General features: G+C 41.4%; 1 protein-coding gene across 7 annotated transcripts in view; it reads right to left on the bottom strand.

Annotated features, from left to right (window-relative positions):
- GBE1 (1,4-alpha-glucan branching enzyme 1) overlaps window positions 1-24688 on the bottom strand; it is a 205802-nt gene that overhangs the window by 10778 nt on the left and 170336 nt on the right. For 6 of the 7 annotated variants that reach the window (XM_077342363.1, XM_077342361.1, XM_077342357.1 and 3 more), the window contains 3 exons: window positions 22282-22466; window positions 19649-19777; window positions 2839-2958 (listed from right to left, as the gene is read on the bottom strand). In XM_077342363.1, the coding sequence (XP_077198478.1) occupies window positions 2839-2958; window positions 19649-19777; window positions 22282-22466 (434 nt within the window). Of the gene's footprint in view, window positions 1-3; window positions 1631-2838; window positions 2959-19648; window positions 19778-22281; window positions 22467-24688 lie in introns of those variants that run through there. The other variant, XM_077342359.1, reaches the window with a different exon arrangement.

Below are 24688 nucleotides of genomic sequence, written 5' to 3'. Positions count from 1 at the left end.
AGGATATAAATGAGAAGAGTGACCCATGCTCTTGGGTTTAATAATGGATATGAGTAGTCACCATGCCACAGTTTATAGCTCTTTTCAAACTGTATTAATTGCTTGCCAATTCCTACCCCCATGCTTCATTTCTCATGCACTTGTCAAGATTCTACTTTACATCTGTTTAATTTCTTGGCATCTTTGTTTTGCATCCATAACACTAATGTCATACTCATAGTGTGCTTTGGTTAACAAGATACACAATTATTACATTCAACTATACCTGTTGTGTGCTAATGTTCAGTATTTATATGGGAGGTGGAAAAACATAGAACAATATTATCTGTTCCCAAGATTTGATGTAGCTTGACAGATTTAGTATTCTGAAGCCTTAGCTTAATACTGTAAGTAGATAGCGGTGTGCATTCAGGTAATTTAAGAAAGAAGAGAAGAAAGGAAGCTTATCACTATTTGGGTGTGTGTATTAAATCAGCTGGATTTTTCGAGGGAGGGATATTTTTTAGCTATCTGAGATGGCTAGCCCAAAATATCCCAAAAATGTTTGCAATTTTTCGGGACCATTGAGTAGCTGCAGTTGAAGTGCATTTAAAAGGCTCCCAGTCCCTTTAAATACCTTTGAAATGAACTCTCCATTTGGTTGCTGTAGTGGTTAAGAGTGGCAGCTTCTAATCTGGTGAGCTGGCTTTGATTCTCCATTTCTCCACATGCAGCCAGCTAGGTGACCTTAGTGTGGTGGCACTGCAGAAGACCAACTGTATTTCAAAGAGATAATGCCATGTCTAATAAAAGTACAGGATTCTCCTTAGCCCACTGCATGTTACATTGCATCCAGATCCAACAAAGAACTCTTGTCAGAGTCTTTGGCAAAAAACTTGGGCTAGTCACAGACCATTTATGCACTGGGAACTTCACTGTCCCAGCTGTGCAAGAGCATAAATGTGTGTAAGAGCATAAATCAGGGGCGGATGAGGCACACAAAGCCAAAAGCTCCCCCATGTGGGTGCAGGAAGAGGTGGGGCAACCTCCCACGACTAAAACTCCAGCCTGCAGCCCAGCATGAAACCTCCGGTGTGTAAACAGTCACAGTCCTGTTAAGAGTTGTCTTCACATAGCAGTAATGTCAGGTCTCTCTGAGCCCCACCAACCTCACAGGGAAGGGAAGACCATTGTAGGCCACTTTGAAACTCCTGATAGTGAAAAGAGGGTTATAAAACTCAACTTTTCTTCAAATGCCTTCAGAGTTCACTCTTGCGCTGCTACCATAGGTTGGAAAAGGTATTTAAATTTAAAGGGAACACATAATTGTATAAGAGAAGATCTTTGGTGGTTATTGGGGTTGTCAGTTTTTATGCTGTACATTTTAAACTTTGCAATTAATTTCTATTGTGAGCCACTGCGAGCTGGCTGTGTCAAAAGCAGCGGCATATAAATAAAGTAAATAAATAAGACAGGAACACATAAAAACAACTTTAATAAAACATATGCCTTTGTGAAAGGAAGCAGGTGGAATTCAAGTGCAAGGGCACACAATTCCATTCCCTTCAACTTGGATGTGCTGGGAGAACTTTCCATAGTCTTGCAATTGACAATGTAGCCTCTGCATCTCAGATGCATACGATGATGTGAGCTGATGCATAAAAACAAAACAATGGTTTGGTTCTACTGCACCTTAATGTATGTGGCCAGCTATGTGACTATTCTAACATTTCAAGTATTGCACCTGGATGAATCAAAACAAATCAGGCAAGCAGTTTTTGTACAATCGCTTCACTGCATTCAATTCAGTCCATACTTACATGCTTTCTTCTACTGCAAATTACAGGGTATAGTTAACTTGGACTGAGCCTTAAGCTTGGCTTACAGTAAGCAATCAAATAAGTATTTTACTCTAAGTCCATGTCAGGTTGGATGCACTCAGCTGTCATAATACTAATAAATGTGAATTGGTCTTCAAGATTTTTATTTGATTGAGGCCATTACTTTGAACGTGGATAAAGAATAAAGATAAAGATGCATTGGTAAGATGCATCAGAAATAAGTGTCATTTACCAACATACTGAAATGTTGTCATGAAAAACAGCAACAGCAAAGCATTTGGTTAGTAATTGCTCAAAGAAAAAAGTTGTATCTGCTTGAACCTAAGAACATGAGGAACGCCCCCCCCAAAAAAAACTAACTTCCAAAAATTGTGTAACCATGAATCCTTACTTCTCTCTACGATATTACCTAAGTCGCCAGCATAAGTGATAGGTTGGTCCTTCCAGCTTTTCTACTGGCAAAAGAGAGAAAAAGAGCCCCATCTGACCCCTAAAAAACTCTATGAAGGGACTGTGGAATCTGCATTTATTACACTGAGTAGACTATGGGCTCCAGGGAGGAGAGGAATTGGACAAGATAAAGTGGAAAAGTTGGTTGAATCCAATACAGAATGTTCATGCATTTGTGTTTATTTGTGCAGCCAAGACTTAAAAACAACAACACAAAAAAGGAGCTTTTATGCCAAATTAGAAATATAAACATGCATGGTACTTGCATACAATGAAGCAATCCGAAATGAAACATATCACAAGAAAATTCACACTAAATTACTCTATGATTAGTTCTTTCAATGAAGCCTTGTATAGCAGTTGGTAATTTTGTATTCTGAAGTTAAATATTATTGTCCAAACATCACTTGTTCTAAACCATATCACATTTACAGAGATGTTTAGTTGAGTTTAGTCCTAGTTTTTCATGCTAACACCACCCAAAGAAGGCAAAATGCAAGTATTTATTAGAGAACTTTGTCATTGTATTGGCAGAAATACATTGCTTAAAAAGAGAATAGATACTTACCAAAACTGAATTATCACGATAATTATGTGAAAACTCCTGAGTGAAGAATTCTGTATTATGATCCAGTCTGTTATGTCCTCCATACTCTGGAGCATCAGAATCCAGTGCAATTTTATACTTAGGGCAGTTGTTAAGGTCTTCTCTACCAAATACAGATAGCAAACACCAAACATAATTGAAGCCATAATGAAAATGAAACATTTGCGCATACTAAGGGCCAAAATTCTATTTGACAACCAGAACTGCAACATACTTATTCCACAACATAATGCAGTTATCCTTTCTAATAAGGCAACTACATGGGAACATATCTCCAGGTACTCATCTAGTCCAGACAAACTCTCCCCAGCAGAAAGCTTAGGAACATCATCATTTCTGCTTCCTTGTCCGCACTGCTTGGTACTTTAAGAAGCTATACACAGTTAGGCTCCTACCAGTGTACTTAGGTATCAATGAGACCTTCGGTATTCAACTGACAGCTCACCATGAACTCCCCTCAACCCAGTCAACCACAAAAGTTTGGTGTCATGCCATGTGCCTTTTTCCTCTGGTCGATTCCTTGGGATAATTATTAATTGTTCCTTGCCCTCTTCTTCCCTTTAGACCTGCCCTTGTGATTTAAAAGAACAGGAAAGCAGTGCTAACTAGATAATCAAAGTGTTTTCATGAAGCTGATGCTGCAGAACAGGCAACAAAGATTCCTTAAGTTATCTGTATTGTTTCAGTAGTATGTGAACCACCCTGAACCTTCAGGGAGGGCGGTATATAAATACAACAAATAAACCAATCAATCAATAAATAAATATGTAACGAGGAGCTAAGCACCAGGATATTTAAAAAACATAAAGTAGTTTTATTAAGAAGAGAAACAAACTGTATAAAAAGAAAGACTGTTTCCGCATGAGGAATATGTTCCTGGGCAGCCTTCAAATGTTGGTGGCTTTTAGAGCCCCCTCCACATGACATTGCCTCCATCCTGAGGCTGTCCATTAGCCAGGTTGCTATTTGGATATTTTTAACTTGCAATTTCAGGAATCACCACTGTAAATTGCTACTCAGTCCTTCGTGGTCACTAGCTAAGCCTATGCCACAAAACTTCAGGTAGGCTGGACAGATGCTGGCTAGAATAAGGGAGGCAAAACCAGCTTAAATTGACTGACAGTGCCTACTCCATTTAGCTGTATGCCAGAAATCTCCCTATACCACCTAGCATGTAACTATAAGGAACATGAGTACCTATTGTACACCCATATGAGGAAGTCACAGAAACATGTATACTTTAACATGAGGATTCATAGTAGTGTTTGAATACTAAAATTTTTAACATATTTACTCTGGCATGACCAGCATGACATTAATTATTCAGTGGAAAGATTATCATATATCTGCCAATCAAAGATGATTTCACAATTGTGTAGAGCAAATGAATTGCTCTGTGATAAAATATTAACTAAATACTAGTGCTTGGAAAATCTCATTTATGGTCTCCATTTTGATTCTATATAAGATATTGGCAATGTCCACATTTTGTGAAGACATCCTAGCAAGTCAAGCAGTCAAAAATAATGGCTTTTTAAACGAAGAGAGGATTTGGTTGGACTTGCATTTTCCCCTACCTCCATTATGTAAACAATCAACAAATAAAGCTCCTAAAATACAAAGTATAAAGCAACATGCTCTGAACAGTATTTGTAATCCTAAAGAATTCATTTCTAATGGAGGCTGCCACTAATAGGATCAGAACAGAACGAAATCTTGCAATGTTTCAAAGTGCTCTAAGACTTTGTTGTTTGTTCAGCCCTTTGAACAAGGCCAAGGCTTGCAAATCTAACACTATTGTCATCATTTATATATTCTGCACAATTCTCTCAGGTCAAGTTTATGAGTTTCATTGAAAAGCTGACATTCCTGTTATTTACGCGTTCAATCATCAAGAAAAAGTCAGATTTTTTTTAAGTTAACCTAGAAATTTAGCCACTTATAAAACCTTATTTCTGCATGGTTACAGATCATTCTTAATGGGATGGGATGGAAAAAAAATAACATGTATCAATTATCTCCAAACTGGTACTAATTCTGCTTTGTCATAGAGGAAAATTGCATCTTGCATTGTAAAGTAAGGTTTGTAACTCAATTAAAATAAACAAAAGTTATTTGTTTATATTTTTTTACTCACAGTTTGAGATTAAAAATATATTTTCAGTCAGTTTGTTGCAAACAAGGAAGAGATTTAACACAATAAAATTTTTGGTTGATCATACCACTGCAGGCTATACTTTTCTCTATTTGATACTACTCAAATTCAATTTGCAAGCCAGCTAGGTAGACTAATCTACATGTAGATAATTTAATCAATTGTGCCCGACATGTTAAGGAATGATTTACCAATGGAGCAATTATTCAATATGCAGTATGTAGATTTTTAAAAATGTTAATAGATCCATTTTTAGATTTTTTAAACGTGTTTATATCTGGGACGTGTTTTTATGAAACTGTTGTAAGGTGTCACAAGAACATTTTGGAGAAGGGCAGCCTAAAGACTAAATTGTGAACCACCGTGAGACCTTTTGGCGAACGGTGGTATATAAATCCAACTATAAATAAATAAATAATAAGTCAAAAATATTTTTAAAATGTTTTCCAGTTATGTAGTTTACATATTTACTGTTTTAATCTTTTACTTTGAATGTAAGTTCTCGTGCTTCTATATGGTGTCCATTATTGACTCTCTCAATTACAATACAGCTTACATTTAAAACTGTTAAGAAGAGTTAAGCATCTGGTTTTAGGCTATTCAAGTTTTAAATGTAAGCTATATTGTCCTTGATAAAATGACAGCCTCTAAAGGTTGAAAAAAAGCAAAAAAGGCCGCAAAGCCCCACACACATAGCATTCTATTTTATCAATATGTCCAAACAAACCTTTGTTTTATTGTCAGAAACCTCACAGAGACCCATAAAGAACAACTTCAGTTGCTCTCTCTGGTGCCTTTTAAAACACAGCGCCAGCAAATGCTTCCACTATGTCACTGTAGTTTATGAATGTGGGGGTAATGTCTCCCTCTGGCATTTCCTGCTTAGCTTCTGTGATATACAGTATATGTTAAATTTAATATTTTATCATTGTTGCTGAAAGCTTTGACAGTTTTAATGATTGCTTTAAATTTATTTCCCAGCAAATCCAATGCTTTTAGTTTTGCTAATTTTAAGGAGAAAAAAGGAAAGAGATAATATTTTCCTAACAAAGGACATGCAAATATTTCTAACAATGATCTTAGAGATTAATTATTTTTTTCTATCTCACTTTATAATTTCTTCATTTATTGTCGCAAAATTACATGTGAACATTGTAAATCGAGGCTCTGAGAAATAAAATAACTACTTTCCAAACATTTACTTTTCATTGGCTTTTGAAAATCTATATTAAAAGATGCAACAGTGAAACCTGTGGCGGAGAGCCACTTCTAATATTATGTCATCCATACTAAAGTCACTTGTCTAGTGGCAGCACTGTGAAAGTGCTATGACAGGGGCATTGGCTACCATATTGGGCCATCAACAAACTAAAATATTTTAATTGGAGAATTGGTCATCACTGACCGAGTGCCAATAGGTCATTCAGGGTTTGGAAAAACTAACAAGTATAGAACCACAAGAATGCATAAAATTCAGTCTAAGCTTGGTGTAGAGAGCCAGCTTGGGGTAGTGGTTAGGAGTGCAGACTTCTAAATCTGGCAATCAGTACCACATATGCTGAAATGAGAAACATGTGAAATTTTTTCATGAAGCACATTTAGGGGATTTTAAAATATAAATTATTAATTTTTAAAAACTGAAGGAACTTTTGTTCCAAAGTGAACTTCTAAATCAGTGCTTTCATTGTCATGAGAAATTATCCCTCAGACATGAACATGTTTCTTTTTATGAATGTTTTGTTCATTAAAACTTGAAATGAGAGCAATTACTGCAATATTATTTATTTTTTCTTAATTCCATGTCAAGTGTACAGGATTGGACTGGGAAGAGAAAATGATCCTGGAACAAGACATGCTGAGTGGAATTACAGGCCAGTGCTGCACAGGTTATTCAGCCCAGTGGTGCAAACAATGAGTATTAGCTCAGCCAAGGCTCCCTCAAAAACTGGCAGCAGAACAAGAAAAGACAGTTGGTAAACTGACACTATTTCCTAGTGCCATTGAAAGGTCAGAGCATAGTCAGCCCTGAATGTCTGGCAGAGTTGCTAGAGCCTTGGTTATGCTAGCCTTGCATGGCCTGCTAAGACATCCTTTTTCAACTTTTTTGCCATTGAGAAATCCCTGAAATATTCCTCAGGCTTCAAGAAACCCCAGAAGTGGTGCAATCATGCAGAATGTTTGGGAAGCATATGTGTATACATGCCGTCCCAGGCCCTCTCCCCTTCCAGGCCCATTATTGGCCATTGGGTGGGTGGGTCAGTATGGAATTTGGGGGTGATTCTAGATGCCTTCCTTACAATGGAGGCTCAGATCACTAAGGTAGCCCAACAGATGTTCTTCCATCTGCTGGCAAGTCTACTAGTGTCCTATTGGTCCTTGAAACACCTGGCCACAGTGATCAGAGTGACAGTCATCTCTAGGCTGGATTTCTGTAACGCACACTTCACAGGCCTTCCCTTGACCTTGACTTGGAAATTGCAGCTGGAGCAGAATGCGGCTGCAAGGGTCCTTATGAAAAAAACATTGGAGGGCCCACATTCAGCCAGTGTTGAGGCAGCTGAATTGTTTACCAGTTGTGTACTGGATTAGGTTCAAGGTTTTGGTGTTAACTTTTAAGACTATAAACACCCTGGGTACAGTGTACATTAGGTACCATCTCACTCCCTATGTCCCCTGCAGGGCTCTTCACTCTGTGGGTATGAATAGGTTGGTGATCCCAGGCCCATGGGAAGTTTACCTGGCTTTGACCTGCCTTGTGGAATAAGCTCCTAGAAGAACTAAAGGCCCTGCCAGAGCTGTTACAGTTCCAGAGGGCCTGCAAGACAGAGCTCTTCAGCCAGGCTTTCAGCTGAGGCCAGGCTAATGGACAATCTTGCCCCTCCTCGGGGGGGGGGGGTTCCCCCTGAAAAACTAATAAACCATCAATCTTGGAGACTAATTGTAGATCAGGGAGGCTGATGAGAAGGATTTGGCTGTGACTATCAGAGATGGGTGTAGTGGTTAGGAGTGCCAACTTCTGGCAAGGCAGGTTTGATTCCGTGCTCTCCCACATGCAACCAGCTGGTTGACCTTGGGCTCGCCACGGCACTGATAAAGCTCTTCTGACTGAGTTGTAATATCAGGGCTCTCTCAACATCACCCACCTCACAGGGTGTCTGTTGTGGGGAAAGGGAAGCGATTATAAGCCGCGTTGAGACTCCTTTGGGTATATAAAAGTGGCATATAAGAACCAACTATTATTATTATTATTATTATTATTATTATTATTATTATTATTATTATTGCTGTGGATATAGTTTATCGTGATTTCAGAAAATGTTTTGATAAGGTTCCACCTGATATTCTTGTTGAAAAGTTGGTAAAATGCAGTATGGATCTTATTACCTTTAAGTGGATTGAAAACTGGTTGACAGATCACACCCAAAGTGTGCTTGTTAATGGTTTGTAATACTATTGGAAAGGAGCACTGTGGACTGCCTCAGGGAACTGTCCTGGGTTCTGTGTTGTTTAACATATTTCTAAATGATTTGGATGAAGGAACAGAGCGGGTGCTTATTAAATTTTCAGATTACTAAATTGGGAGGGGGAGCAAACACAGAAGAAGATAGAATGAAGATACAGGATGATCTTGACAGGCTGAAAAACTAGGCTAAAGTGAATTTCAATCATGAAAAATGTAAACTTCTGCATTTAGGTAGGAAAAATCAAATGCATCATTATAGTGCTGGTCCCCAACCATCGGGTTGCAGCCCGGTGCCCAGGCCATGAAGGCCCTGGCACCGGGCTGCGGCTCCCTGCCTCTGCAGGGCTGCAGCCGGGCCGTGCATGCGCGTTTGTGCCATGCACGGTCGTAACTGCGCATGCGCAGCCCTCCCTGCCGCAGCTGGTCCACAGCCTGAAGAAGGTTGCGGACCACTGCATTATAGGATGGTGGAGACCTGTCTTGGCTGTAGCATGTATGAAAAAGATCTTCTAGGGGGCTTAGTGGACCTTACATTAAACATGAGTCAGCAGTGTAATTCGGTGGTTAAAAAGGCAAATGAAATTTTGGGCTGTATCAAAAGAAGTATAGTGTCCCCAGTGCACAAGGTACCACTTTACTCTGCTCTGATTAGACACTTAGAATTCTGTGTTCAGTTTTGGGTACCACAATCGAAGAAGGACATAGACAAACAGGAGTGCATCCAGAGGATGGCAATGAAAACAGTGAGAGGCTTGGAGACCAAGACATATGAGGAAAGGTTGGGAGAGTTTGGTCTGTTTTGCCTGGAAGGAAGACTATAGGGTTGTGTGCTTTGGCCTCCAAAGTGGCCGTTTGAGCCCGAAGCAGCCAGCGCTGTGGGACAGGGGGGAGAGGCAGTGCCGGAGCACCAGTTGGTGCGTGTACACAGGCACAGAGCTCTGTGCCTGCATGCAGGTGCCAGGTCATGCGCCGCCACTGGTGCTGCCCCTCTCCCCTGTGCCGTGGCATTGGCTGCTTCGGGCTCGAATGGCTGCTTTGGTGGCTGAAGCATACAACCCTAGAAGACAGCTAAGAGATGATATGATAGTAATATTCAAGTACTTGAAGGGCTGTCACAAAGAGGATGGAATAGAATTGTTTTCTGTTGCCCCAGAAGGTCAGAACAAAACCAATGGGATGAAATTATCCAAAAGATTTTTCAGCCAAATATCTAGAAGAAGATCCTGACAGAGTAGTTCCTCAGTGGTACAGGCTTCCTCAGGATGGGGTGGGATCTCCTTCTTTTTAAGCAGAGGCTAGATAGCCACCTCACAGAAATGCTGATTCTGTAAAGTTAGGCATATTGTAAGTGGCCGAGCAGAAGGATTGTGTCTGAACTTGGTTCTTGTGGCCCTTCCTTGCATGGACCAGGAAATGCCAATCACTACTTTGGGGAAGGGAATCAAATTTCCTTGAGGCCAGACAAGCCATAGATTCTTGGGGTTCTTTTATTTTTTTGGGGGGGGTATCAACTGGGCATGGAATTGGGGTCACTGTGGAGGGCAGGTAGTTGTGAATTCTGCAGGGGATTGGACTAAATCAGTGGTCCCCAACCTTTTTATCACCGGGGACCACTCAACGCTTGACAATTTTACTGAGGCTTGGTGGGGGGGTAGTTTACTCCTCTACTCTCAACCACTGCCCTAATGCTCTCTGATCGCTATGGTAATGTTTAAACATCCGTTTAAAATAAGATACAGACATGCGACAAAAATGAACATAAGGAACATTTTATTTTCATGGAAATTTTAACTCATGACAATGACAAATCAATGGGAACCCTGAGTTTGTTTCTCTGCAACGAGATAGTCCCATCTGGGAGTGATGGGAGACAATGACACCAAAAGTGTGTTCTAAAGGGCCGGGGGGGGGGCGGAGAAGGCATCCTTCGCGGCCCACCTCCAATTAGTTGACGGACCACATGTGGTCCACGGCCAACAGGTTGGGGATCGCTAGACTAAATGACCCTGGAGGTCCCTTCCAACTCTAGTCACCTTGTCCCTGCAAATATAGAAAGGGATATACATTCACATGGAAAAACAAAACAAAACATTATGTTAATCTTATTTTTTCTAGCCTCTATAAAAGCTGACCCACTGATATTTGCATTATAGCTTGAAATGAAAATCTGATTATTATCTACCATATTCACCATATTTTACATACTAAGCTTTTAAATAAGTTTTACAACAAATTCTTAAACTCAAAGTCCTCATTTTATCTTATGCAGACTTAATGATACATAAAGCATCATTAGGTATAAGTAGATAATACAGAAACACAAAATTCGTATTTTGTAATCAATTTCTCCCATAGCAGAAATTTTAATTGTTATTTATGAAGATCATAACATGGCAAAATTAAGAGGTTTTATTTAGGAAGAGCTGATGAGTATTTATGTTCAAGTGCTGAGAAATGCTGGAAGTATGCGTTTATCAAGTATTCATGGAGGAACTATCAGTTTCGATACTTTCCACTTTCATTTATGTTGACATCCATCAGAGTATAAAAAATGTCGTTAGTCTGCCCTTGTCTATCACAGATAAACAGTCTTCTAGGGAAATATTTTAATAGCAAGCGCAGTGATTTGTTTCAGAAGCACATTTTCTTACGTCTAGCTGTTTCCAATAAACTGCATAACACAGTATCAGAATATCCAGGGGCCCGTCATATAGACTTAATGTAGTGAAGTACCAACAGAAGAACAACTGAGTAAAGTGGTAAGACGTAAGGATGTGACAATGCAATCTAAAGCAGAGTTACACCTTTCTGAATTCACTGAGTTAAAGAGATTTCAAAAGGCGCAATTCTGTTTAGGATGACAGACTGTGAAACTGCTTCAGTGACTATACAGAAGCCTCAGGGCTTTTTCCCCAGTAGTATTCCAGATTGATTTTGAGAATACTGAAGTCATGAGAAAGGCTAAAGAAACTAAAAAGGCAAAAATTAAAAGGTTTTTTTTCAGTTAAACAAACAGAATAATATTTTTATTAAAAACGCAGAGGGTGAAAAAAATCCTTTAGCTGTGCACAATAGGGCACAATTTGGGAATATTGTGACTTACAATGGACTAAGAGACAGGGAAAGGTCTGCAGTGGTCCAGCGTTCGTCTTATTGCACCTGGGCACCCCCTCCACCAAATTCCTTTATAGTGTTGAAAATGTAACCACATCTCCTTTCTATTCTATGTGACAATGGAAACATTTGACACTGATGGTTCCATCAGGCAGCAGTGTCAGGCATTCCTCCAATGCCTACCTGGTTTCATGTGGCCTACAGGGGACAGGGCCATGTAGATTGTGCAAAAAGACTTTTTTGAGGAAAGCAGTGGGAGTTTCCAAGACGTTTCTAGTGGGTGTATTCTGTGTGTCTAAACAGGAGTCAGGGAAAGGAGGAAAATATGCTATCTCAAAATACAATGTCTTTACCATGCTAAAAATCTATATTTCATTCTCCAATCTTTTTTAAGAAGTCAGTTTCAATATTAAGTTGAAATAGACTCATTCACTGATATTAACCTTAACATATGAAGCACCTTGATGAAACTTGGCATTTTGCTGATCCTAAATTAAATTCTTTGTCTTCATTTTATATAAAAGCTTGAATTCTAATAACCAGAGACAGTTACATAACATTACTTCAAAGCAGGGAGCTAACCAAGTAGCTACAAAGAAACATTTTTGCCTTGGGCAATCACACTCCAGTGACTCATTCAAGTGACCTTATTTGCTCATTAGAAGCTCTAGGTGCAGGTTGCAAATGTCAGGGAGCTGAAATTTACATGTTTAAGAAGTACAACTACCTGAATTTTAATGGTAATATTCCAGATATCTCAGGCCACATCTAGCAATATTTAGTTAGCTCAGCTGACACATTCCTCTATCCACACTAGGAATCTGCTTTAGTATACTTTCACCCTAGCTATTAGAATCATAGAATCATAGAGTTGGAAGGGGCCATATAGGCCATCTAGTCCAACCTCCTGCTCAACGCAGGATCAGCCCTAAGCATCCTAAAGCATCCAAGAAAAGTGTGTATCCAATCTTTGCTTGAAGACTGCCAGTGAGGGGGAGCTCACCACCTCCTTAGGCAGCCTATTCCACTGCTGAACTACTCTGACTGTGAATTTCCCCCCCCCCTGATATCTAGCCTATATCGTTGTACTTGTAGTTTAAACCCATTACTGCATGTCCTTTCCTCTGCAGCCAATGGGAACAGCATCCTGCCCTCCTCCAAATGACAGCCTTTCAGATACTTAAAGAGGACTATCATGTCCCCTCTCAACCTCCTTTTCTCCAGGCTGAACATTCCCAAGTCCCTCAACCTATCTTCATAGGGCTTGGTCCCTTGGCCCCAGATCATTTTCGTCGCTCTCCTCTGTACCCTTTCAATTTTATCTATGTCCTTCTTGATGTAAGTTGTTTTTATGCTTCTGTACAGTACATGAAACCAGAAAACTTGTAAGAGAGCTAACATGTTTTCCCCTGCACAATTTAAATAACTTTTTAAAAAGAATTTAGCATATATTTCAGGCATAAATGATCAACAGCAATGACATTATTGAGCAAACTGTGGGGCAAAAACCAAGAGACTTCTCTAGACATAGAAGCTATTTCTGTGATGCTCCAAAGAAGACAAGTTTATTGTCTACTTACCATCCCACCCTGTAAGTCCTTTTGGCAGGTAAGAGTGCAATGTTGGCGGAATAAGGACGCGACGCTTCCTTAGTTTGGATTAAGTAGGCCACAGCTTTTATTCCAACAAACATGCCTCCCATAGGAGGGTTGGCGCTGCCTGGACAAATGAGCCACCTAAGCAGCCAGCCGGCTGCTACCCCAAGAGCCCCATAAGGAGCCCATCACTAATCCCCGCTGGGATACGGGTCTCCTTATGAGGATCTGCTAAATGGGAGACGGCCCTGATAGGGGAGCCAAAGGGCGCAAACCGCCTTGGCATCCTCCGGAGCCGCCCGGTCAATAACGAGCCGCATTAACCTACCCCGCCGGGCAGGCCTGCTCGTGACTTACCACCCCTTTAGAGGGGCCCCTACCCTTGTGGGGAGACCGATCGCACACCGGCTCCCCACTAAACAGGCTCATTATCCAGTGCAGACCCCGCTGTGACAAATTACAATAAACACAATCAACATAAACATAAAATAGGGAGGGAGGGAGGGCAACTTGACGCCGTCCTGGCAAGAGGCGGGAAAATCACCCAGGCTGCGTCCTAAATCGACGCTCCTGGCCCCGCCCCACGCCGCGCGCGCTGAGTCCCCTCCAGCTGGGCTCGCCCGCGTCGCCTCCTTCCCCGACTCGCCCTCGCCCCGCCAAATGGCTGCCCGGGTAAGTCCTGGCCGCCTATTGTTGCTCTTCAGTGCCTATTTTCTAGACCGCTTATGCTCCCATCTGGGTGAGTTGGGGGTGTAGAATGGAACACTTTTCGTACCTGGAGGTTTCTTCTCTTCAGTGGGGCGAAGTCATCCAAGGATGGTTAGGTCACACCTCTGCTAGCTCAGGTAGGGCTATTTGAATTCAAATGATTTGGGTGGCCTTATCAGGTTGACCAAGGACTGGCTGTCTAGTTTTGTAACAAGCTCCTCTATGAACATGTCAGTCCTGATGAACATATATGCCCCGTTCATCCCAAACAGCATCACTTATTTTAGTTCCTTTGGGCGGGAAGTGGATAACTTCACCCCACTGAAGATGAGAAATCTTCAGGTAAGATCAATGTTTCATTCTACTTCAGTGGGGGAAGTCATCCAGAAATGCTTCAGCTAAACTCCCCAGGGTGGAAAGAGAAGCGTCACCAGGAGCACTGTCACTAAGTCGCATACTTGCTGGAGGACTCTTCATCTAAAACCGGCCTCCTCTGAGGCCCCTTGGTCCATTTTATAATGTCTTGCAATGGTGGAAAGCGAGGACCAAATCGCCACTTTGCAGATCTTGTCCACTGGGGCTCTTGCAGTGAAGGTGGCAGATGCTGATGCTGCTCTGGTGGAATGCATGGTCATTCCTGGTGGTGGGCATAGTCCCTGCACCATGTAGGCATTGCAGATGCAGAGCTTTAGGCACCATGCAGTGGTGGATTTGGATATTGGTCTTCCCAAATACTGGCCGCTATGGGAGACAAAAAGTGCATCCACAAGATGAACAGGTGCTGCCCTTTTAAATATATTCACAGGGCTCTGTGAACATCCAAAGTATGCCATTCACCCTCTACCTGATCCTTTGATCTAGGATAGAAGGAGGGCAGGACGATGTTCTTGCTCCTGTGGAAAGTTTTCCTTGGGAATGAAGAAAAGCTCAGTGTAAAGGATCATGGAATCCTTATGAAAACAACACACTTTTTTTCCTTACATTGCTGTGACCTCTGAGACCCAGTGTACTGAGATCAACGCTACAAGGAAGATGAACTTCCAATTCAAGAGCCTAAATTTTGATGACCGTAGTGGTTCAAACTGTGGATGTGATAGGGCTTTCAGTACTGTAGAGCAGGGGTAGTCAACCTGTGGTCCTCCAGATGTCCATGGACTACAATTCCCATGAGCCCCAGCAAGCGTTTGCAAGGGAGTTTCCAAGAAAGAAAACAGTGCCATACTAGAGGCACCAATTGAGTCAGTCTCATGAGAAATTATTTAATATACCTGCTGGTAGTAAGGCTCCAGTGACGCCTGTGTCCCAACATTACATTGAATACCGCAATGTAGCATTTCAAGGTGGTAGGGCACAGGCCCCTTTTCCAACCATTGAACAGGAACTGTACTACATCTGATTCCTTTGTCTCCAGGGGATTCACCCTGTGTGCTGCTGCCCATTTGCGGAAAGCCTGCATGATATGCATGTATATCTGCTTCGTCATTAGGTGATGAGATTGTAACATAACCTTGACAAATTCTTCAGGAAAACCACAACTCTCTAAGTCACGCCTTTCAACTTCCAGGCCATCAGATGGAGCCAGGCTGGGTCTGGATGAGGAACGGGCCCCTGAAAGAGCAGATCTGGTCTGTCTGGTAAGGGCCACAGATCCTCAATCACCAATTGGGTAAGATCCAAGAATCAAGGTTGCTGAGGCCAAAAAGAGGCCACCAGGATGGCATCTGCCCCTCCTGGCAGATCTTGTTTAACAGGCAACCAATAAGCGGAACAGGAGGGAAGATGTACAGTAGTCGTTTTGGCCAGTGATGGGTCATGGCATCTACCCCCACTGCCTGTGGATTGGTATACCATGACAGGAAGTGAGGTAGCTTGTGATTCACTGCCAATGACATCAGGTCAAGGTAGGGCTGTCCAAAGCGACCTAATAGAAGCTGGAACACCTCTGCATTGAGACTCCGTTCCCTTGGGTTTAGATCCTGCCAGCTCAACCAGTCTGCCTGTATGTTGACTATTCCCGAGGTGTTCTGACATGAGAGTCACCAGATGATGTTCCATACAATGGAACAGTCAAGCTGCTTCTGCAAATAGAGTCTTCAACTGCATTCCACTTTGGTGGCTGATGTGCACCTTGGTTGACATGTTTTTGGTCCTGATGAGGACATGGCAGCCATGAAGGTGCTGGTGAAAGGCAACCAGAGCCTTCTGTAACACTTGCAGCCCCAGCCCATTGATGGTGTGCCTGGATTTTGTCATGATCCAACGGCCTTGCAGTGGCAGGCTGTCACAATGTGCTCACCCCACCCCTTTTGGCTGGCATTTATGGTGACAATCACTGGATTCTGCATCTGGAAAGATGTGCTCCATGATAGGTTCTTGGGAAAACGTCCACCACTGAAAATGGTCTTTGAGTGCTGTGGGAAGACATACCAACTTTTATGCCTGCTGAGCAATGTTCTCTTGATGTGGTAGAAGGGCCCATTGTAAGGCTGAGTGAAAGCAACCTCATGGTAACATGTCAATGGTGGAAATTAATAGCCCCTGAACTTCAGCATGATGCAGCAGATGATGAATTAGGTCACAAATCTTGCTTGGCTTCTTGGTGGGGAGAAACATCATGGTGTGTTGCATGTCTATTCTGGCCCTGAGATGTACTAAGTTCTGTGTTGAGGTCAGATGGCTCTTGGGGAAGTTGATGAGAAAACTGGGTTCCTGCAGGATGGTTCTCCTTTTTATCTGGACAGCTGTAGGTACATCCAAAGCTCAATGAAGCAGGTCATCCAAATATGGATAGATGTGGAGTCCTTCTTGTCAAAGGTGTACCACCAAGGCTAGCATAAGTTTGGTAAATGCTCAGAGGGCCAAAGACAGGCCAAATGGAAGGAAAGTATATTGATAGTGAACACCTTGGAAGGAAAAATGAAAGTACTTGAGAGAGGCTGGGCAGCTTTCCTTCCTCTTTGTCAGAGCAACCAGCCAGTGAAGGTTTCCCAAACTCTGAGTGCCTGGCCACTAAAGAGCAATCCAGATCCACCTCATCCTGTGAATCATTCTCCTCCTGCTCTTGCTTGAAAGCGGCCTCTTTGACAAATGAAATGGCCAGAGTGATGGACACAGCTTTAAACTTGGTTGGGGGTGGCAAGACCCCTCCTCTCTGAATTTTTTGGGTTGTCTTCCTTGCAAGATACCTGTTGCCCAGGCTCCTCTGATGTTTCAGCCTGCACGGCCAGAGGCAGGGGTACAGAAGCGCCCACAGCCTTAGGAACTGCCTCTAGTCTAAGGCAGGGAAGCCACTATTGTCACTGTAGAGGGCCCTGCTTGGTGGCTGTATGGCCCAGAGGTTGGATCTTTGGGAGTAACCATGCTGTGGTTTAAGGGGGCTGCCATGATGGGGGGCTAATTCTGTGCCAGTCGCACCATTGTGTTGGTGAAGGGGTCACCACTGTGATGGTTAAACGGGCTGCCATCTTGGGGGGAGGACTGAGCAGCTAAGAGGAAGTGGGCAGCGCCAATACATAATTGCACAAGTCACTCGACTTTTTTGTTTTATTTCCCTTTTTCTTCATGCAGTCTTGATGCCCCAGGCCCAATGTTTCGCCTTCATGGTCACCTTGTGGTCCATTGGCTGAGATGAAACTCTCAGCCTCTAGGTCCCCCTTGGACACAGACAACGAAATCGGATGTTTCTTAACCAAGGGGTATGCCAGCCCTACAGTTGCTGTCAGCTTGGTGTAGTAGTTAGGACTCCGGACTTCTAATCTGGCAAGCCAGGTTTGATTCCCTGCTCCTCCACATGTAATCATAATAAAAGTATACCACGGAAAAAGGATGGTTCGAAATGAATATGATAACAGAAGCAAGAACCTACCCTAGCCTATAATTAACATTTAAACAATTTAACAATAAATACAAATAGAAATGTCTTATCTCTTCTTTTAATCGTCATAAAACAACCAAAACTGCCTCCAGATGTAAACAGTTTTCTAAGTGGCATTTCCATATATATATATATAGGAAATATATAGGAAATATATAGGAAATATATAGGAAATGCCACTTTGAAAACTGATAGTCTTTTGACTAAGCTTCCCCTTACCTTTGAGCCAAAGGCCAATATATATATTGTTTAAATTCCATGAAGAAGAATAGATCATAGCAAAGGACTAGACCAGGGGTAGTCAAACTGCGGCCCTCCAGATGTCCATGGACTACAATTCCCAGAAGCCCCTGCCAGCATTTGCTGGTAGGGGCTTCTGGGAATTGTGGTCCATGGACATCTGGAGGGCCGCAGTTTGACTACCCCTGGACTAGACCATCAGGAAATACTAAGTTGGAAAAACAACCACTGATGAAAATCCCACTTTGAAAATGGTTTAAATCTGGAGGCCGTTTTGGTTGTTTTATGATGATTAAAAGAAGCGATGACATTTCTATTTGTATTTATTGTTACATTGTTTAAACATTAATTATTGCCTAAGGTAGATTCTTTCTTCTGTTATCACCTCCACATGTAACCAGCTGGGTGACCTTGGACTCGCCACAGCACTGATAAAGCTGTTCTGACCGAACAGTATCTGTTATGGGGAGAGGAAAAGAAGGGGATTATAAGCCGCTTTGTGACTCCTTTGGGTAGAGAAAAGCAACCAACTCTTCTTCTCCTTCTCCTTCTCCTTCTCCTCCTCCTTCTCCTCCTCCTCCTCGATTCACAAAGTCTCTGTCATCCATTGATGTGGTGGAGTTCTCCCTGCCATGCCTCAGAGGTCTTCCTCAGCAGGAAAGCTGGCTGCATTTCTGTGCACGCCACCGACTGCATCCCCAGCCTGGAAGCCTTGGCCCAGGCTCCTGAGCAGTCACTGGTGTCCATGGGTCTCTGATGTCACAGCCTGCAAGCTGGTTCTCAGAAGTGTCTTTCTTCTTTATCTTTGGAGCAGATTTCCCATCCATAGCGAAGGTTGGACTTCTCCTCCTCCTCCATCTTTTTGTTTTATTTTTGGGGTTTCTTTCTTTTTTCTTTGAGTGTTTTAGAAAATGTTTAAATAAGTGGAGCTAACTATGAGTCTTCTCCTTAGTGGAGGGCTATCCAAAACTGAAAGGCCAGTCCTTGGTCACCCAGTTAAGGTCACCCAAATCGTGTGGCCACTGTAAGGTCAGAAAGGTATAAATTTTATAAAATAAATAAAGAAACTAGAGTATTGGATAGCAGTACTACATACTGATGGTTGGACACACAAAAACATTCTGAAAATTCGATACAGCATACCAGGGAAGCAAGCAAATAAAGAGAAGGCAAAAGGCATGGCAGGGCTCTAGAATCCATCCTTTCTTTTGTCATCCACCCCCCCGGATTAAACTAAACTAAGATTCTATTTGCTAAGGAAATACACATTTTTGATGTAAACAACAACTTTTACTGGACCTTCACATGACTAGGAGATTTTGTGCAGAAACTTCTGCAGTCTTCCAAGAATGAATATATCTACTTTATCTCACAATGTGCAGGAAACACGTAAACACAATATGCATATACAAGTATAAACTTGAAGTTTTTTTAACAGTTACTATCACAGAAAGCACACTGCTACAACTATAAACTATTAAGTGCTTTCCTTTTCATTAAAGTATGAAATCAAATTGTGAATACATAATACCTAAGACTAATAAATTTTTTAACCCCCCCCCCCGCATTATTATAAATTAAGTTTTTATATATGTTACACCACAGCAAAATAAAGGATATTTTCCTGGTATTTGTACACCCACTCTGTAATTTGTAAAGCTTTTAGATGGGTGGAAGTTGAATATAAACAGAAGGTTTGCCCTCTCAAAAGCAATGACTTTGTTTGATTCATGCTGTTCACTCACATAAGCCTGAAAAAGATGTTTAAAAATATATATTTTTTTAATTGGAGTTCGTGTTACTACCATACTGAGTGCAGCCAAGCAACTGTAAAGAAACAAAAATTAAATGTACATAACACTTTGCTTATAATGTAAGACTATAACCATACAGATCCTAAAACTATGGTTTTAATTTTTAAAGAGCTTGGTAAGCTGTAAAAGAAAAAAAAAGGAAAGGAACATGTTAGTTTACACATTTCAGCTAGAGAAGAAGGAGGTATGGAGGGAAATTTCCTCACAATAACATGAGATGAAATTCAAAGGCACCGTTCTTTTCTTCACAGCTCTTTCTTGTATGTACTTTTTTCTTGTTTAGGCCAATGGATTGATGGTGATTTAATGCTGCATAGGATTTTATTGTGACAATAAATTTTATATGTCAATAATTTTTTAAGGACCAACCAAAATGGTTTCTAGAAATACCCCATTTTCACAATTTTTCTTCTGTGGTTGATTTCTTATACTCTTATCAAGCAATTTATATATATATATATATAAAAAGGCCACCGGCTCTGTATTGTGGGGAATGGCAGTCAAAAACCACTGAAGAAAAATTGTGAAAACGGAGTATATCTAGAAACCGTTTTGGTTAGTCCTTAAAAAATTATTGACATATAAAATTTATTGTACCAATTGCCTTGGAAAGGTTCTGTTTTTCTCTGTTTATGTTTTGAACCTTTCTTCATTTTTCGTGTAGGATTTTATTGTTGACAAGAACATTAACTTGCAGATACTCCATATCTGCAAGTTACTTGTGACTTGCAGATACTCCATAAGTTGTTTTTAATGGTGGGGGATGGAAAGAGAACTTACTGGGAGCAGCAAGGAGGCCCATTTAACTACATTTAACTACAGATCCTGCTCTGAAGAAGAGCACCTGACTTCAAGTTGTAGTGGAGCTATTCAGTTAGTACATCTGAATTACTAGACTTCTAAACGTACCATGTCTGTGTTTAGAGAATGAGAAATACGAAGGAAAGAACTGTGAACAAGGGAACTAGGAACTAATACCAGATGCATAAAGAAATTGTTATCAAAGTTACAGTCCTAATATCATAGAGTAGTTTTCATAGGTTTTAATTCTGAGTAAATATAACCAGGCTTGGACTATGAGACAAATAAGAAACTCAGGTAGAATAGGTGAGTGGTTTGATTTCCCTTCCCACATGAAAAATCCTGAACCATCTTCAGTTATAAATTAAATTGATAGCTTACTGGGCTTATATTAATTTTGCTAGTGGTAGGTTTACAAGTGAGATTTTAAGTGTTCAAGACCTAGAATGATTTGAGAAGTGCATTAATTAGATTTTCAGTACGGGGAACAAATTTTCTAGAAACAATATTCTTAGAAACTTGGGCAGTTCACATTGCCACTTGAAAACTGCTATGGCGGCAGGTGGCGGGGTGTGGAGACAGGTGAGGGCGGCAGCTGGTGAAGGTGGACAGAGGCAGCAGAGCCATGCCAATTGTTGTGCACATGCGCGTGCCTGCCACCCACACACATATATTTCCAGTGCCCCACTGGCTAGTTCTGCAGTTGCCCAGCCTGCTGGGAGGGTTGCGCTGGCGACTGCTGAGGAATGCACCAAACCACTTCGTTCAGCTCTTTTAGAGCTGGCAAGAAAGCGACCCCCCTCCCCCACGGGTCCAAAGTCACCCCATCCTGCCCAACTCTGTCCGGCAAGCCCTGCGTAAAGCAGGGCCGCCACGGTTAAAATGAGAAAGGAGAGAAGCGGCAAGCCAAGGGAGCAAGACACGCCTGGCCCAGAGCGGGACAGCGAGCAACGTGGACGTGGCAGCGAGAGAAGCAGCCCCCTCCCCCGGGCAGGGCCTTCATACCCCTCCAGTCACCTCTTGTGGGGTGTGGCCCATGGCCACGGCTGGGGGGGTTAGCGGAAGCGCCTCCGCAGTGATAGCTGGCGGCTCTTCCTGCTGGGTCCCCACTGGGCTTTGGCGCCCAAGTTGGGGTCACAGCAAAGAAAAGGTTGAGAACTACTGCTCTACCTGATTGTGCCTCCTGGGCAAGTGATGCCCTGGAGGGCCAAGGAAGAGGTGGAGGTGGTTGGAGACAACACACAGACTACCTGGGGTGAGTGAAACCTTGGAGGGCCAATCAGGTAGGCGGTGCACCCTCCTTTTCATCTTTATTGTGTTTTATGATTACTAAATTACTGGCAGATTGTTAACCAAATTTTCTAAAGTAAGCACAATTATTTATGTCAAAATAAAAGCCTTTTCAGTGATATATTAGCTTTAGTAAGATTTTTTCTGAAGTTCTCAGATAGAATAGAAGGAAAATAATCTAATATAATAAACAAGATACCATTTCAGATTATTCTTGAAAGTATGTTAGGGGCATTACACAGTGCATAATACTGTTTTACAATGTTTACATGCGGTTTCTTTGATATTGAAATTCTAAACATGCACAATGCTAGTGACAAACGCCTAACATTTTTCTGTACATAGTTTACCTCTGGAGATGCAAGCCAGCCACATCTTTCTTCCAATTTGTTCATATCTCTGTCAAATGCATTTAGGAATCTGTAGCGAAGAAGTTGATCATTGGCTAAATGAAACTGTCTCCTAGCGTAATGGTAGCTTTCATTATTGCCTCGTCTGGGGAAGTCTAGCCATTCTGGATGACCAAACTCATTACCTATATTTAAAAAAATACAAAGGAAAGCATGCAATATAAATGTGTTTGCAATAGTACTCACTAGTTTGACACATTATTTTAAGAAAATGTTGTGGCTGTATTTTATTTTTCAAATGTTATCAGACTGTGTACTACAATGACAGTTCTATTAGAAATTCTGACTGCTAATTAGTAAGTATAGATAGATGTATCTGTATAACAGTTAAATATCACAAACACTGAAAAAACTGAATTGATTTTATAACAATGTTGCTAACAAGGAAATCATTAAAAATGCAAAGGAAAATTCTTACTGTTTACTGACTGTATTCATCTTTGGCTGCAGCAGGCCCCACTTTCCAAAGTCCTCTCCCTCCAAACCATAAGAAATACAGTTTCAACTTTTTATATTTCTAACTAGGGAGGGACATTAAATTAAAATTCTGGTTCATTCTGAGGTTCAGGGCAACCCCTAAATTGAACCACAAACTAAGCCAATAATGTCCTGAACTGAACTGGCCGATTTGGATCTCCCTTTCTTGCTTTTACCAGGAGAAAAGGGGGGGGGGGCAGCTACCCATCTGTTTTGCTTTTCTTCACTTCAAAGAGGGGGTAAGGGAGCAAAGCTGATGGGTTTCATGGTTTGCAGTCATTTTAATCTAACAAGTCGGCCGCTCAGCTGCTAGGTTTAACTGGTCCAAAAAGCTGAACCAAACTGGACAAAAGTCTGGTAAATGTTTGGAGAAAGCACCTTTCTTGAATGGCTGTTTGGGGCCCCTGAACCAGGTCAAGTCCTTGCCAAATTTTGGCTCATGAACCAGTTTATGCCCTTTTGTATTTCTAATAAGTCAAAGAAAGTTTCCTTTTAGTTTCCATATCCTTTCAAGAATTAGGGAATTAAGAAAAATCAAGTTTTATATGTTAAGATTAATAACGGCTGACCCAAAGAAAGCCACAGTTTCAAGGTTGAGAGGAGATTTGTATCTGGCTCTTCCCAGTCCAAGATAGAAACTCTAACTATACGACAACAGCCTGTATTATAAGATGATGAAAACAAAAGTGTGGCAGAGGATAAAAGTTTCCAAGCATTCTAGAGACAGGTAGAAACACACACACACACACACACACACACACACACACAATGTATTGATTTTAAAGTAAAACTAGAATACAGCAAATCTTTTGAAAAAATGAAATCCAAAATGGCTTTTGGATTTCTACATAAAAATATTATTTTTGTTTTAAAGCAGAAGACTGATTCCATGCCGTCTTTGAAAAGAAGCTGAAACAGATACAGCTAATTCTTATTCAACACATAAGATATGTCCAATTTTATTAGAAAGAGATGCTACTTTCTTCCCTATTATTAAGAGGCAAAAGCAAACAAACAAAGAAACATGCAGCCAGTGAAAGGATCTCGAAAAATTAAACAAGTGTGTGAAAGACTACCAATTCTTTTCTCACAAAATCCTGGCTGGGTATAGAGGACGAAGAAACTATGAGACCAACGTAGACACACTTAATAGCTAAGGTTTTCATAGACCATGGTACATTCACCTGCACTAGTATAGAGGGACTCTTTAAAAACAGTCTATGACATGCCATGATGTTCAATGTCTGGCAGGGATATGAAAACAAATGGTAAACATTCAGAGTTCTACATAAGATCTTTTGCAAGCCTAAAGTCATAACTTGAATCTGAGTAAAGAGATCTTTTATATTATCTCACACCTACCTTTATTTTCTTCTTTTTTTCAGCCAGAGATAACAAGGATTGAACTTGAGATCTTCTCCATATAAAACAGAAGTCAACCACCAATCCCCAGATGATCCCAAGAATCAATTGCAAGGTTAGCTGAGAGCAAATGCATGTGCAAGTCCCACCAAAAACCCTCAAAGGATCCCCCCCATTTTACTGCTTCTAAACTGCAGTCAGCTGCAGATTAGTGTGAAGACAAGGTTGATGATTGCAGCAAGAAAGTCTAATCGTGTGAAAACGCATCATGATCATGCAAACAGACACATTTGGAAGCTTGTAGTTATTTTAATCAGCTGATGGTTAGATTTAAATCTCTGTAGTCTGGAGATAGACCGTAATTCCAGGGGATCATAGGCCCTATGGGCCCTACAGGAACTTTCTTGGTTCAGAATGGTCTGCAAGATGGAGCCGTTCCATCAGGCTTTTGGTTGGGGCCACAGAACAACTGATAATGACATTGCCCAAAGAATTCACTAGCATGCTT

The sequence above is a fragment of the Paroedura picta genome, chromosome 6 (assembly GCF_049243985.1).
Source record: "Paroedura picta isolate Pp20150507F chromosome 6, Ppicta_v3.0, whole genome shotgun sequence".
Taxonomy (NCBI): Eukaryota; Metazoa; Chordata; class Lepidosauria; order Squamata; family Gekkonidae; genus Paroedura; species Paroedura picta.
Note: the sequence above shows the minus strand (reverse complement) of the source record. Positions and strands in the feature narration are given on the sequence as shown.